General features: G+C 35.2%; 2 protein-coding genes across 2 annotated transcripts; one reads left to right on the top strand and one right to left on the bottom strand.

The window, feature by feature from the left end:
* The first annotated feature begins 4,798 nt into the window (after positions 1 to 4,798).
* Positions 4,799 to 6,816, top strand: LOC111399473 (protein ANTAGONIST OF LIKE HETEROCHROMATIN PROTEIN 1-like). Its single transcript, XM_023026781.1, has one exon. The coding sequence runs from the start codon at positions 5,023 to 5,025 to the stop codon at positions 6,523 to 6,525; it is 1,503 nt and encodes a 500-aa protein (XP_022882549.1). The 5' UTR covers positions 4,799 to 5,022; the 3' UTR covers positions 6,526 to 6,816.
* A 6,017-nt stretch (positions 6,817 to 12,833) lies between these two features.
* LOC111399850 lies at positions 12,834 to 13,454 on the bottom strand. The gene has a single exon (XM_023027344.1). It carries the CDS (start codon positions 13,452 to 13,454, stop codon positions 12,834 to 12,836), a length of 621 nt encoding a protein of 206 aa, XP_022883112.1.
* Positions 13,455 to 13,839: the final 385 nt, after the last annotated feature.

The following is a 13,839-nucleotide window of genomic DNA, read 5'->3' as shown; positions in this document are numbered from 1 at the left end:
GTTCTTACAACTTTTTAATTTACTGCAACTAATTATTTCCCAACATTTTCTGCTATTGCAATTCTTGTCTAGAGCTAGGAGAGGGAAACAGGCCAAACTGCCCAACATGACCCAAATCCACTCTACCAATTTTTGTCTATTTTCTAAATCAACCCGACATGGTTCGACAAAGAAAATAGACCAAACCCAATAGAGAGATAGGCGAGGACGTCACGTTACTACGATGGGGTGCAGATTGACTTGGATATAGGGTTTCACTTTTTTTACCGGGTTGGGTCGGTTTTAATAGGTTTGATTTTTAATAACCTAATAGATTTGAAGAATGTTATAACCTAATAAACATCAACTGAAATCATTAACTTCGTTCAAAAGATGAATAGATTTGAAGAATGTTCAAAAAATCCTCAATAATACAAAATTTTGATATTAGTTCAACCAGTTGTTTTAGGATTCACAACTATCCTTATTATCACAAGTACCGTAAGAAAATAATTTTCTTGTTTTTAAGAAAAATATGGCTATATGACCATTTTTTAAAAAAAAAAATTCATGGAAAAAAGTCAATCAAACACCTAAAAGTAGGAATTTGAATGACAAAATGTTAATTTTTCATTAGGAAAATAAATTCAATAAAACTCATCCTAAGTATTTGTTATAAATTCTATGAAAAAAAATCGAAAATATTTTCAATCGCACATTCTTTCAATAAATTTTTGTTCACATGGACCCATAACTTTTTTATTTTTTTAATCAAAATTTTCAATTTTTTTTTTCCAAAAAATCTATTATCAAAAATCTAATCAAATATGCTCTAAATGTGACGTGGTTGTTCCGTTCTTTTTCACCATAGTTAGGGGAAGCAGAGCGAGCCTCTATGAAAACATTGAATAGAGACGCTTATTTTTCTTTTAATTTTTGGTGTCTTCTACAAATCAAGAATCCAAATTTATAAGAGAACAATTCACAGCTTAAAGTTTTTAAGCGTTTCACCTACTTAAAACAATAAAAATTACATGTATATGCCCTTGTTTGGGCTCCATTATTTTCAATTATAATGAAAGGATTAGTAACTTTTTAAAGAATATCAGAATATGTGATTAAAAAGGAAGGAATTTATTTATTTATTTATTATTATTATTATTTTATGTTTACATGTATTATTATTTTATTGAAAAATGTGTTATTGATAAGAAGAGAAAAAAATGAAATTTAGGGTCCGTTTGATGGCAATAATGAAATTTGGGTAGAAAGAAAAAGAATTTCAAGGAATTGAATTGGTTAAAACTTGTTTTATTGGGAATTATCAATTAAATGTTTTTTATTACTATAATTTTCTAACTGGAAAATGTTGAAATTTTGAATTTTTTAATATTCGTTTGACTTTGTTTTTAATGAAAATTGTCAATTAAAGGGATGTAATTTGTTACAATTGTGAATAGAATTTGTTTCCATTGTCGATTTTTCATTTTATTATTTTTTTATTATTATTTTTTAAAGAGGTTGAAAATCATTTTCTCACTACCAGTTCATGGGAAATTGGTCATGTGGGCTGGGAAGATGGAAAATGAATTCTATGGAAAATTTTTGCTATCAAACAATAAAAAAATTGGAAATTGGAAAAAATCCCATATCAAACATGCCCTTAATTTAATTAGGGGCCAAATAGGGACTATATTTGTATTAATTCTAAAATTTAACATGGGAAACATTGATTTTTCGTTTTTATGAAAACTTTTTTTAGGAAGTCAAGTTACGAGTTTTACCCAAAAATAAAATAAAATAATAATAAAAATAATAATAATAATAATAATAATAATAATAAAGTAAAGTTACGAAAATAGCCCCACTATTGTTTTGGGAATTTTTAGTTTCTACTAAAAGATGGAAGTAAATGGGTAATTTATCTGCCTTCAATTTTAATTTAACCAAATTTTTAACAGATCACTAAGGGGGTGTCCTCAATCTAGAGTTTGATGAATTTTAAAACTCCATATAAATTGAGGTGTTCTGAATTTAGATTAAAATTCAATTCATTAAAATGTAAGTGCCCTCAATCTGAATTTTTAGAAATACTTATAAATTTAGGTGTCCTCGATAACTAATTGATTTAAAAGGATTTTATTAATTAGTGGGGGTGTCCTCAACTCAGAGTTTAGTAGATTTGTTAATATTTATAAATTCTCATGGATTGTATGGAATTTGATAGATTTCATAAGATTTAAATGAATTTCTATTTTGTAGATTTTCATGGATTTTTATAGATTTTAATGGATTTTATATATTCTCATCGATTTGGGTAAAATTTATGGTAAAATAGATTTCAATGAATGTGTATGTCATTATAACTATATTTTGTAACTCTTAATTACTTACACATGGAAAAAAATCTACAGTATATTCAATAAGAAAAATCCAAAATTAACATGTCAGAATAAAAAATCAATTGACAGCCATTGGTGAAATTAACACATCAGAATATATAGGAAATTAATGGCCATTGGTGAAACTAACAAGTCAGTAAATTGATAAATTCAATAAAAATTGATCTGTTCATGACAGATGGATGCGAGATAGGGAGGAGAAGAAGAAGAAAAACCTTTTCACCAGAGAGGGAGAGGGCAACAAATCTGCAGGCGAGAAAAGCCTTGAAATTTGTGGGGTTGGGATATAATTGTTACAGATTTTTGGTATTTATACTTTTGGCTTGAAATCTTTTAAAATCTATCTAATTCTATCTAATTAATTAAATCAAGTAGTTATTGAGGACATGTAAATTTCTATTTTACCTATTAAAATCTAAATTGAGGACACCTAAATTTATAAATATTTCTAAAAGTCTAGGTTGAGAACAACTATATTTTAATAAATTATATTTAAATCTTAATTGAGGACACCTCAATTTATATGGAGTTTTAAAATCCATAGAACTCTATATTGAGGACACCCCCCTAGATAGATTTTGAAAGATTTCAAGCCATAAATATAATTACCAAAAATTTGTAACAATTTTATCTCAAACTTAAAAATTTCACAACTTTTCTTACCTTTCTACATATTTCTCTTTCTCGCCCCCTCCCTCGATGTGAACATTTTTTCTTCTTCTCCCTCTAATTTCACACAATTCTGATTTTTTCTTATTGTAAAGATACTACTGATTTTCTTCTTCTTCTTCTCTCTCTCTCTCTCTCTCTCTCTTGCATTTTGCTGAATATGTGGGTAAAACCATTTTGTAATGATCCATTACATAATATTTATGAACTAAACGTAAAACCATGATAATCTTTAAAAGAGCATATGGACTCCTCATTTTTCTTGAATCCTATTGCGTTTGGATTTTGAGTAAGCCATGATTTGAGCAGATCAAAAAAGAACTGTAGAAATTTTAGCCAAATCCACTAAAATCTATAAAATCCATGAAAATCTATTAAAATTTACAAAATAAAAATTCATTCGAATCTTATGAAATCTATTATTTTCTATAAATACCATACAATCCATGGAAATTTATAAATATTAAAAAATCTATTAAACTCTGAATTGAGGACACCCTTGTAAATTTGAATTCTAAATGTTCAGAAATGATTAGAATCATCAAGACGTTGATTATTGAGGAAATCGAGATTAAAAATCGTCAAGTTTTGATGTTTGAGATCATTTGATGATTGATATATAAAAAAATATGTTAAATAAATATATAAGAAGAAATCAATAAACGTTTCTTCGAAAAATAAAAATAAAAAATGAATAACCAAAACAAGGATTATCTTCGGGGCGTAGAATTTTTTTTCTTGAATATAAAATGCTCTCTTAAAGATACTCTAATATCATTAAAAAGTGGTGTATTTATAAGTATCAAAATAGCCATTCATCGATGAGGATAATAATAAGAATGCGGTGAATAACCATTGGTACATTTAAAATGTTGTGCATTTCCAAAAATATATAAATAAATAAAATAAAAATTGATTATAGATAAATAAAAAGTAACTTATCTTCATATGTTTAAACATAACAAACATTTTTGAATACAATTATAATTTATTTTTTGATTACCGAACATGCATTAATCTAATTTTCATTATGTTCTAGGTAAATTCCTCTAGGATCCCAACCTTTATACTTGTGCCACGTTGTGTACCAACTCTTTTGCTTGGACCACTCTATGTCCCCAACGTTTTAAAATTGTGTATATGGTATTCAATTCAATGAAATGATCTATTTATAGGGCAAAAGAATACATGGTAGGCTCATAATAAATGACGGAGGAGTATAATTGTTGAAAATTATATCTCCCAACACTTCGAATATTTTTAAGTAGGTAACTGTTGAAAAATATATCTCCCAACAAATGCAGAATCTTCTTATTGAATTTATATTTCTAGGAGGTTCTCAAAGTGGAGGAAAATTATTTTTAGACAATTATGTTCGTAAGTCCTCCGACTCATAATCGAAGTGCTCGTGCAATCTGTTGCATGACCATCGTTAAATCGGTTGGGCTGCTTGCGGTTTATGACGTATCTTACTTCATGTCCTTTTATCAGTCTAAAAGATGGGTTTTGTTAGATTGGAATACCGTGTGGATAATTTTAAAAGGTTCGGGACATGAAGTTGGCCAAATGGAAGACTAGAGACGTGAATTGGGACAAAAGGAAAGATTAGGGGTCCCATAGAAACTTCCCCACTCTTTATCTCTACCTCTACGAAACTTCCATTGCCCATTTCCAAACAGGACTTTAAGGATAATCTCAAAACTCCGACCGCGTAAAACAATTATATAAAATTCTCCAAGAAACCCGCCCACAGTTCACCGCCATCGGAAACCGCCACTGAATCTTCCTCCACCGCGTCCACGTTTCACACGCCTCCTTGAACCCCACCGCACCACCCCTGAAAACCGTGTGCATATGTATATATATCAAAAACCCATTCCCATTCTTTATACATTGACTCAATTAAAACTCTTCTGTGTTCACATTCCCCGTTCAGACCTCTTTTACACAAACATTTTCACACTATTATTTAATGGAAATTTCTTCTTTCCCAATTTTCCAAGAAGATTACTCGTCAAACTTCTATTCTTTAATTCAAGAACCAGACCCCAATAGTATGTCAATCACCAATACTGCTAATAAGCGCCCAGGAGTTGAAATGTTTTGTAATGAATTCGGGACGGATTTACTAAGCGAACTTTTGGGACTTGATAGTCAAATGGAAGAGCAGAAAGCAAAGAAGAACGTATCACCCGTACATTATACACATCAAGATTCCATTTTGGAGTCGAGAAATAAGCGAAGGAGTCAAAAGATGGATGACAGTGAAAATTACTTGAATATTGTTCAGAATCAAGATGCTTTTATGGGTTCGAATTCTGGGCAATCGTCTTATGCAAAGAGGACTCGTACGGAGAGTTATGAGGTGATGACAACGTCAGACGACTCGACCGGTGGTGCAGGCGGCAGCTCACAGCGGAGGCTCTGGGTGAAAACCCGGTCTAAAGCATGGTGGGAGCAAGTTAACAGTCCGGATTTTCCGGAAGAGGAGTTTAAGAAGGCTTTTAGGATGAGCAGAGCAACATTTAATATGATTTGTGAGGAGCTCGAACCAGCCGTGACGAAAAAGGACACAATGCTGCGGTTGGCAATCCCGGTTCGTCAGCGTGTGGCGGTGTGTATATGGAGATTGGCCACGGGTGAGGCTCTTCGTGAAGTTTCAAAGCGTTTTGGGCTGGGAATTTCTACCTGTCACAAGTTGGTTCTTGAAGGTTGTTCTGCTATAAGGAGTGTGCTAATGCCAAAGTTCTTGCAGTGGCCTGATGGGAATAGAATGGAGGAGATTAAAAGGGAGTTTGAATTTGTTTCGGGGATTCCAAATGTGGGTGGCGCAATGTACACAACACATGTTCCTATCATTGCTCCAAAGATTAATGTGGCGGCTTATTTTAACAAGAGGCATACAGAAAGAAATCAGAAGACTTCTTACTCGATTACAGTTCAAGGTGTAGTTGATCCTAGGGGTGTTTTTACGGACATTTGTATTGGGTGGCCTGGATCAATGACTGATGATCAGGTGTTGGAAAATTCTGCCCTTTTCCAGAGGGCGAGTCGAGGGGTTTTGAAGGATGTTTGGGTGGTTGGGAGCTCTGGGTATCCATTAATGGATTGGGTTTTGGTTCCTTATACTCACCAGAATCTTACCTGGACACAACATGCTTTGAATGAGAAAATTGAGGAGGTTCAAAGGGTTGCCAAGGATTCTTTTATGAGATTGAAAGCAAGGTGGAGTTGCCTGCAGAAGAGAACAGAGATGAAACTTCAAGATCTTCCAGTAGTTCTTGGGGCATGCTGTGTTTTGCATAACATATGTGAGATGAGAAATGAGGATTTGAATCCAGAGCTGAAGTTCAATCTATTTGATGATGAAATTATCCCCGTTAACAATTCGAGGTCGGTTAATGCTATGCACACGAGAGATCAGATTGCTCATAAGCTCTTGCACCATAATCTTACAGGCATGAATGTCATGTGATGACAAAGTTCTGACCTTTTTGTACCTTTTTAGCTATTCAATTATTTTGTGGCTTGTTCTAGTCATGTGATAGAATTATATGATATAGATAATTCTTTGATTTATTGTAGACAATCATTTACCTTTTAATGAATAGACAAATACCTTGTGACTTGTGTTGCAGATTCCATTGAGTGGAAATTCCCATTTCCTGTTATTCTATGGGATTGTGATTATATATGGAAAATTTATTCTGGAACTACTGTATGATTCCGTGTAAATGGCTTCAAAATAGGATTGTTTATATGATTTCATCTAGAGGTCAGACTGTGCACAAGTTTTTACACCACACTCTTGCAAGGTGAATATTACAACGATGATTGAGTTCTGAATTTTTTGTAGTGTGTTTTAGTGATTCAATTATTTTGTGGTTTGTTGCAGTCCTGTATCAGAATAACTGCATCAAACTGATTCTTGGACTCGACGTGAAAAATTGATTTGCATTCTATGATACATAAATAATTTTGTCTTAGCATTACAAGATCAATTGATAGCTTCGAGTTTTGATTGCGTATCATGATGAAGAAATTATGCATCAAATTTTTTTACGCAAATCATAGGTGTATTAGTTTAGAAGAGGTCCAGGTCCTGTTTAAGGATCGAGATGAGGAAGAAGATGGCATGTTTTCAAGTGAAGATTGAAGATGCGTGTTAGGAACCCATCTTGCAGTTGATTAACAATATCTGAATGGAAACAAAATGTTGTATTTTATTAATGAAACTGAGGAGAACTACAATACTAGAAAAGAAGACAAAGAGCCATTCGAGAGGGTTAGGCTCTCCACACTCTTTACTACTCAATTTTCTCTGCCTTTCCCAGACCTCCATTCTCACATTTATAGGCATCCTATCTCACCATACTTCCCACAATACCCCTGCCTCTAACTGAATATGTCTAATTGAATCAGCTTCTCAATTCTTCTGGGTCCTTCCGGAGTATGTAGACTTGATAGGAGTCTATCAGTGTGTCTGGAAAAAGGTAATTTCCTGGATAAACATACTAGATAAGTTTGATAATGTAAATCTTAACCCATGTTTGAGGATGACTATTGTTTCTTTCATTGGTTTCTCTTATACAGTCTATTATGCTAGTACAGATGCTTATGCCAAAGCAGTGTGGCCTTGTCGGGATAATCATAATAATATGCGAACTTAAAAGGATTTATCGAAACATTGTTCCCATTTTCTACTGAAAGTTGATATCTGACACTCAGTTTGTAAGAATTTTGTTTAGTAGTTTAATTTCTGTTCTGTACCATGTTCAGTTGGAACATTCTACTTTTCTTGTCCTGGGTTCTGATTATCTGTGAGGCCTTTGTGGTATGAAGTTATTGAAGTGTGAACACTTGCTTTGGCTGACTTGAGTCTTTTGTATTATTTGTTTACAATGCCAGAAATAGTTGTGTGGCTCCAAACTTATGTGGTTGTTAGATGAAGATAAGAGAGGATCGATAGGTTGACTATTCAATGAATACATTTATTATCCGAAGCATTACATTAATTCTTCCTGATTTATCACCTTAGCGTTCATTAGATAAATGTTTCAATCACAATCAAAGGATTGACTAAACTTTGATTGACTCTGCAAAAATAGGTTTTATCCTTTGAACTCATAAGATTTGAATTCATGTTGTTGGGATTCAAATTCTTAAGATTTTGAACCAATAGGAGTTGAAACTCTTGAATCATAAGTTTAAAAATAAGGGTATCTCTATTTTCATCCACACTTTTTTCATAAGTACATCCACTTTCAAAAATAAAGTTTTATTATTTTTTAAATCATATGTAAATTTACTTAAATAGACATAAACAAAATTAAATAAAAATACAAAACTCTAAATTGATCCACTATCTTTTATTTTCATTAAATTATCCTAAATTTTTTTTTATTCTTTTAGAATTTGTGTTTAACTAGAATCCTAATAGATTAAGAAAAATTACATGAATATAATTAGGGAAAATTAGGGTAAAAAATACTATAAAAAATTTATAATAGGATGAATGATGCGTTGTAAATATTTGCATTTTAATACGAATTTTCCTTACATGTTCTAGAAATAAAAAAATAAAAATTCCCTAGTGTTAGGGATATATTTAAAATGAGATAAATATATAAAATGTATTTGGATATATGTCATTTAATTGAATAAATTTAGTAAGGACAATATTGGAATATAACGTGGATTTAAATAATATTTTTTTAAAATTTTAAAATTTTATTAGGGATGAATTTAAAGTAGGATGTACTTATAAAAAGTGTAGATGAAAATAGCGCTACCCAAAAATAATCATCAATACAGTCTTGTTTTCATTCATTATCTAGTCATGACCATTAATTTTTAGGTTCATAGAGGCAGAAAATCGAGCAATAGCAGTTTCAGGAAGCCTCCCTGCTCTGCTCACTCTCAATCTAAAAATCGTAAAAAAAGAAATTCGAACTTTCTTGCCTTTCCACTGCTCTGTGGTGATTCATAGGTAAAAGAATGCCTCAATCAGCAGTTTTTTCATTCTCTAGCGTGTCCCGTCCCTTGCTTTTGGAGCTTTCATTACTATTTTCTGCTCAACCTTTCGACTCGCCTGACACCATATATTGTTCTGATTCACTCCCTTTTATCAGTAAGTTAGAAAAAAGAAGTAAAATATGATTTCTTGTTGATCTTTTAGTTTTTTTTCCTTTCATTTTTTGATTTTTTATTTTATTTGAATTATTTTTCTTGGTCGAATTATTATCATCTAAGATATGGGCATAATTGACAAATTTTAGAACCGGATTTGTGCAGCACTAGTATAATCCGTGTGATACAAACAAGCGTCGTCTCGAAATGAAGGGACACTATACTCCGTAGGCCTGTTTTGGCCGATAGGAACAGAGGAATGATTACATGTAATAAAGCACACGGTAATACGAGTCGAACAGCAGTCGGGGGTTATATCGCCTTCGTTGTTGTCTATATAGCTTTCTAGAGCAAAGATTCTTTTCCCAGCACATAGGTGGTCTAAATTCCCGATGATTCCTCATTCACAGCTAACTATGCATTCGTTCCCTGTACATGTCTTTTAGGTATCAAGCCTCGAAGTTTATGTCATGCAGCACCAACGGGACAATTAATTGCAAATTAGAATAGATCTATGGGGAGGGGGAATTAGAGAGAAGAAAGGGGACGGGGGATTCAACATAAGGGAAGAAAGAAAATAGGAAGAGAGGAATGCGCCATAAGTCACCAAAATATAATTCATTCATCAATAGAAAATTACAATGCAAAATAGGTTTAAATAGTAAAGCAACTATAACGAGATTGGGCCCGAGTCCATACAAGTCCAAATTTTAAATAATAGTCCAAAAATAAATAAAGCTTAAATAAAATAAGTAAACGTCTGATGTCCTCTTCAACTCTCCCGAGGTGGGAGAAAACTCAACCCGTGGATATATCACTATAGGTTGTCGTCAATCTCCCAACCATAAGCTGAATGGTTGGGCAAGCTTCTTCCGGTGTCTGTAAAAATGTGTCAGTGGAGGTCTGAACCTGGTGTCCTCACCAACTCTCTTTGGGTGAACGAGAGGCGATCTAGGCCAAGGAAGATCCTACTGACTCTGATAAAACTCCAATAAATCTGGATCCAATTGTTGTAGTGTCTCTCTCGAGATCCATGTACAATCAGAATCTGGTCGACCAACCCAACGAACGAGGAAGCGCTGAACCTCTCCATCATTAGTAAACACAGTTTCTTCATCTAAAATAGCATCAATTTTATTTGTGTACTGTGAGAGGTGGTAGTGGGTTAGAAGTGGCCAAATAGTTGGGATCAAGGTCCACAAAAGGAGGTAACAAAGGATCGTTTGAGGAATGAAATGACCTTTATAAGCTACTAGGTCCTCAATATTGAAAGTAGAATGGTAACCAAGATGTGGTGGAATGTCAACAACATAGTCATTTGGACCAACTTACTTTCAAATTTTAAAAGGACCATCACTAAGAGCTTGTAATTTGGAGGCGGGTCCTTGTAGGCGCCGCTCTAGTCTAATGCGGACTATAACGTAATCCCCAACGTTAAACTCAATATGTCGTTTATGCAAATCAGCTTGGAATTTATATTTTGCATTACTAACTTCAAGTTGTTTATTGATCTCAATATGCAAATCACGAAGATGTTATGCAAATGCTTCGGTTGACACTGACACTCTAGCCTGTGGACATAGGGATGAGATCTAACGGTTTCCGAGGCTTGTACCCATGAACGGTTTCAAACGGACTCATACCTAATGAACGATTTATGGAGCTATTATACGCAATTTGAGCTACAGGAAGGATCAAATCCCAATTTCGAAAATCTTTCCGGACCAGACAATGTAATAGGTTACTAAGACTTCGATTAACTACTTCAGTTTGACTGTCAGTCTGAGGGTGGTAGTAGAAAATTTCAATTTGGTAGCCATCTTTTGCCACAAAGTCCTCCAAAAATGGCTAGTGAAACGAACATCCCTATCGGACACAATGGTCTTAGGAAGCCCATACAATTTAACATTCTCATTAAAGAACAACATAGCCACCTTAGACGCATCTGAGGTTTTGCTACAAGGGGTAAAATGAGCCATTTTCAAAAAACGGTCGACAACCAAAAAAATAGAATCATGTATCTTTGGGGTGCGTGGAAGGCCTAACACAAAATTCATACTAATATCTTGCCAAGGACAATTGGGGAATGGAAGAGGGGTGTATAGGCTCATGTTCTGCTTCTTCTGTTTACTCAATTGACAAGTGTTACAAGTACTAACAATCTTAGCCACGTCTTTCTTCAAGCTAGGCCAATAGAATTGACGTTCAACTTCCTCTATGGTCTTATCACGTCCAAAGTGACCGGCTAACCCTCCCGCATGAACTTCCCACACTATGAAATCTCGCACTGAAGTTCGAGGGATGCACAATTTATTGGCTCTAAAGAGATAACCCTCCTCAAGTCGGAAGCCATCTGTGGCGCCTGATTGTCCCCTTTGTAAATCAAGAAAGATATCTTTAAAATCGAGACATGCCTCGTAATCCTCCTTAAGCCTTTCAAAATCGATGACCTTGACACTCATGATCGACAAAAGGGAGACACGACGACTTAATGCATCAGCTGCTTGGTTTTCCACGCCCTTATTTTGTTTTAAAATAAATGAGTAGGCCTGCAGATATTCAACCCAACGACCATGCCTAGAGCTTAATCGTTTCTGGGAGTTGAGGTAACAGAGGGCCTTGTGATCTGAATAAAGGACAAATTGCTGGGGCAACAAATAGTGGCGCCAATAGCGCAAAGCTTGGACCACCACATACAGTTCCTTATCATAAGTTAAGTACTGTTGTTTGGCTTCATTTAACTTCTCACTGAATTAGGTAACATGGTGACGATCCTGACTCAAGACTCCGCCTATACCTACCCTGGAGGCATCACGTTCAACTTCAAAGACTTTGGAAAAGTCGGGAAGACGCATAACAGGAGCCTCTGTCATTCTCTTCTTGACTAACTTAAAGGCCTTAGCCGCCTCTTGTGTCCAATGAAACTCTCATTTCTTCATGCACTCCGTGATAGGCACCATAATAGTGCTAAACCCCTTGATAAAGTAACGGTAAAATGTAGCTAAATCGTGAAAGCTCCTGACGTCATGAATAGTTTTAGGCTCAGGCCAGTCAATAATTGCTTGAACCTTAGTAGGGTCAGCAGATACTCCTGTCGAAGAGACAATGAACCCTTAGAAAAACGACTGTATCGATGAAAAAAGAGCACTTCTTGACGTTAGCATATAGATTAGTTACACGAAGGGTAGAGCAAACTTGTGTGAGGTGGTCACGGTATTGCTCCTTAGTCTTACTATAGATGAGGATATCATCATAGTAGACAACAAGAAACTTACCCATGAAAGGTCGAAGAGTTTGTGTCATTACCCGCATAAAGGTACTTGACACATTGCTTAGCCCAAAAGGCATGACCAGCCATTCATAAAGATCATCTTTCGTTTTAAACGCAGTCTTCCACTCATCACCTGGTCGAATTCGAATCTGATGGTATTCACTCTTCAGATCAATCTTCCAAAAGATTGTGACACCAACCATCATATCTAACATATCGTCAAGTCTAGGAATGAGAAAACGATACTTCACCGTGATCCTATTGATCGCAGGACTATCTACACACATCCTCCATGAACCATCATTTTTGGGTGTCAATAGGGCGGGGACAGCATACGGGTTTAAACTCTCACGAATGAATCATTTGTGAAGGAGGTCATCCACTTAGCTTTGAAGTTCAGCGTGCTCGGTAGGATTCATCATATAATGAGGCACATTTGAAAGGGATGCCCCTGGGACGAAATCTATGGCATGTTGAATATCCCGTAGAGGAGGTTGATGATCGGGTAGGTCCTCCAGAAAGACATCTCGAAACTCTTGGAGGATCGACTGGACTTCAACAGGGCTCTCTATTGTGGAGTGGGATGAAACCTCCATGACCACCAATGCGAACACAATTGAGTCACCAACAAGTGTACGCTCAAACTTCGTAGGACTAATGATATGCAATCCCTTTCGTTCTACACTCTTCTTCGTTTCCAGTGGGCCAACAGGCTTTGGGAGCAGAGGGTTAAGGTGAATCTTCTTTCCGTTAAACACGCAGGAGCAGGAATTAGATCGACCATAAATGGTTACATCTAGGTCAAATAACCAAGGTCGTCCCAAGATGATCTGCCCGACATCCATTAAAATGACGTCACACCATATATGGTCCTTATTCTCGAGAAATTGGATAGGGACTAAACAACGCCCCTTGACAGCTATAGAAGAGGTGTCAACCCAAGAAACGTTGTATGGTTGAGGGTGAAGAACATATTTCAACCCTAGACGGGATACAGTAGCCATCGAAACCGCATTAATACAACTACCACTATCTACGATAACTTTACGGCCCTTGTTATTAATCTTGATGTAAGTGTGGAAGATGGCATGACGACGCCAATCGTCGGCATCCCTAGGCTAGGTAAGAGTGCAACGGACGACACCGACTCTAGGTGTATGTGGAATAAGGGGACCAGCCTGAATACAACCTAAGAAGGTATCTTCACTATCCTCCAAATCATCAAACTCTTCTAACTTAGGCTCATAAACCTGGTCCTCTAGTGGTTCGTCGACTATACCTTCACGCTCTTCCATAACTATGGCTCGGCTAGGACACTTAGAAGAAATGTAACTAAAACCCTTGCAGTTGAAGCATTGCAAACGGGAGGACGTTCTTGAAACCTCAGAA

This window comes from Olea europaea, chromosome 9 (assembly GCF_002742605.1).
Source record: "Olea europaea var. sylvestris chromosome 9, O_europaea_v1, whole genome shotgun sequence".
NCBI lineage: Eukaryota > Viridiplantae > Streptophyta > Magnoliopsida > Lamiales > Oleaceae > Olea > Olea europaea.
The sequence above is the reverse complement of the archived record's forward strand: the minus strand, read 5'-3'. Positions and strand labels throughout refer to the sequence as shown.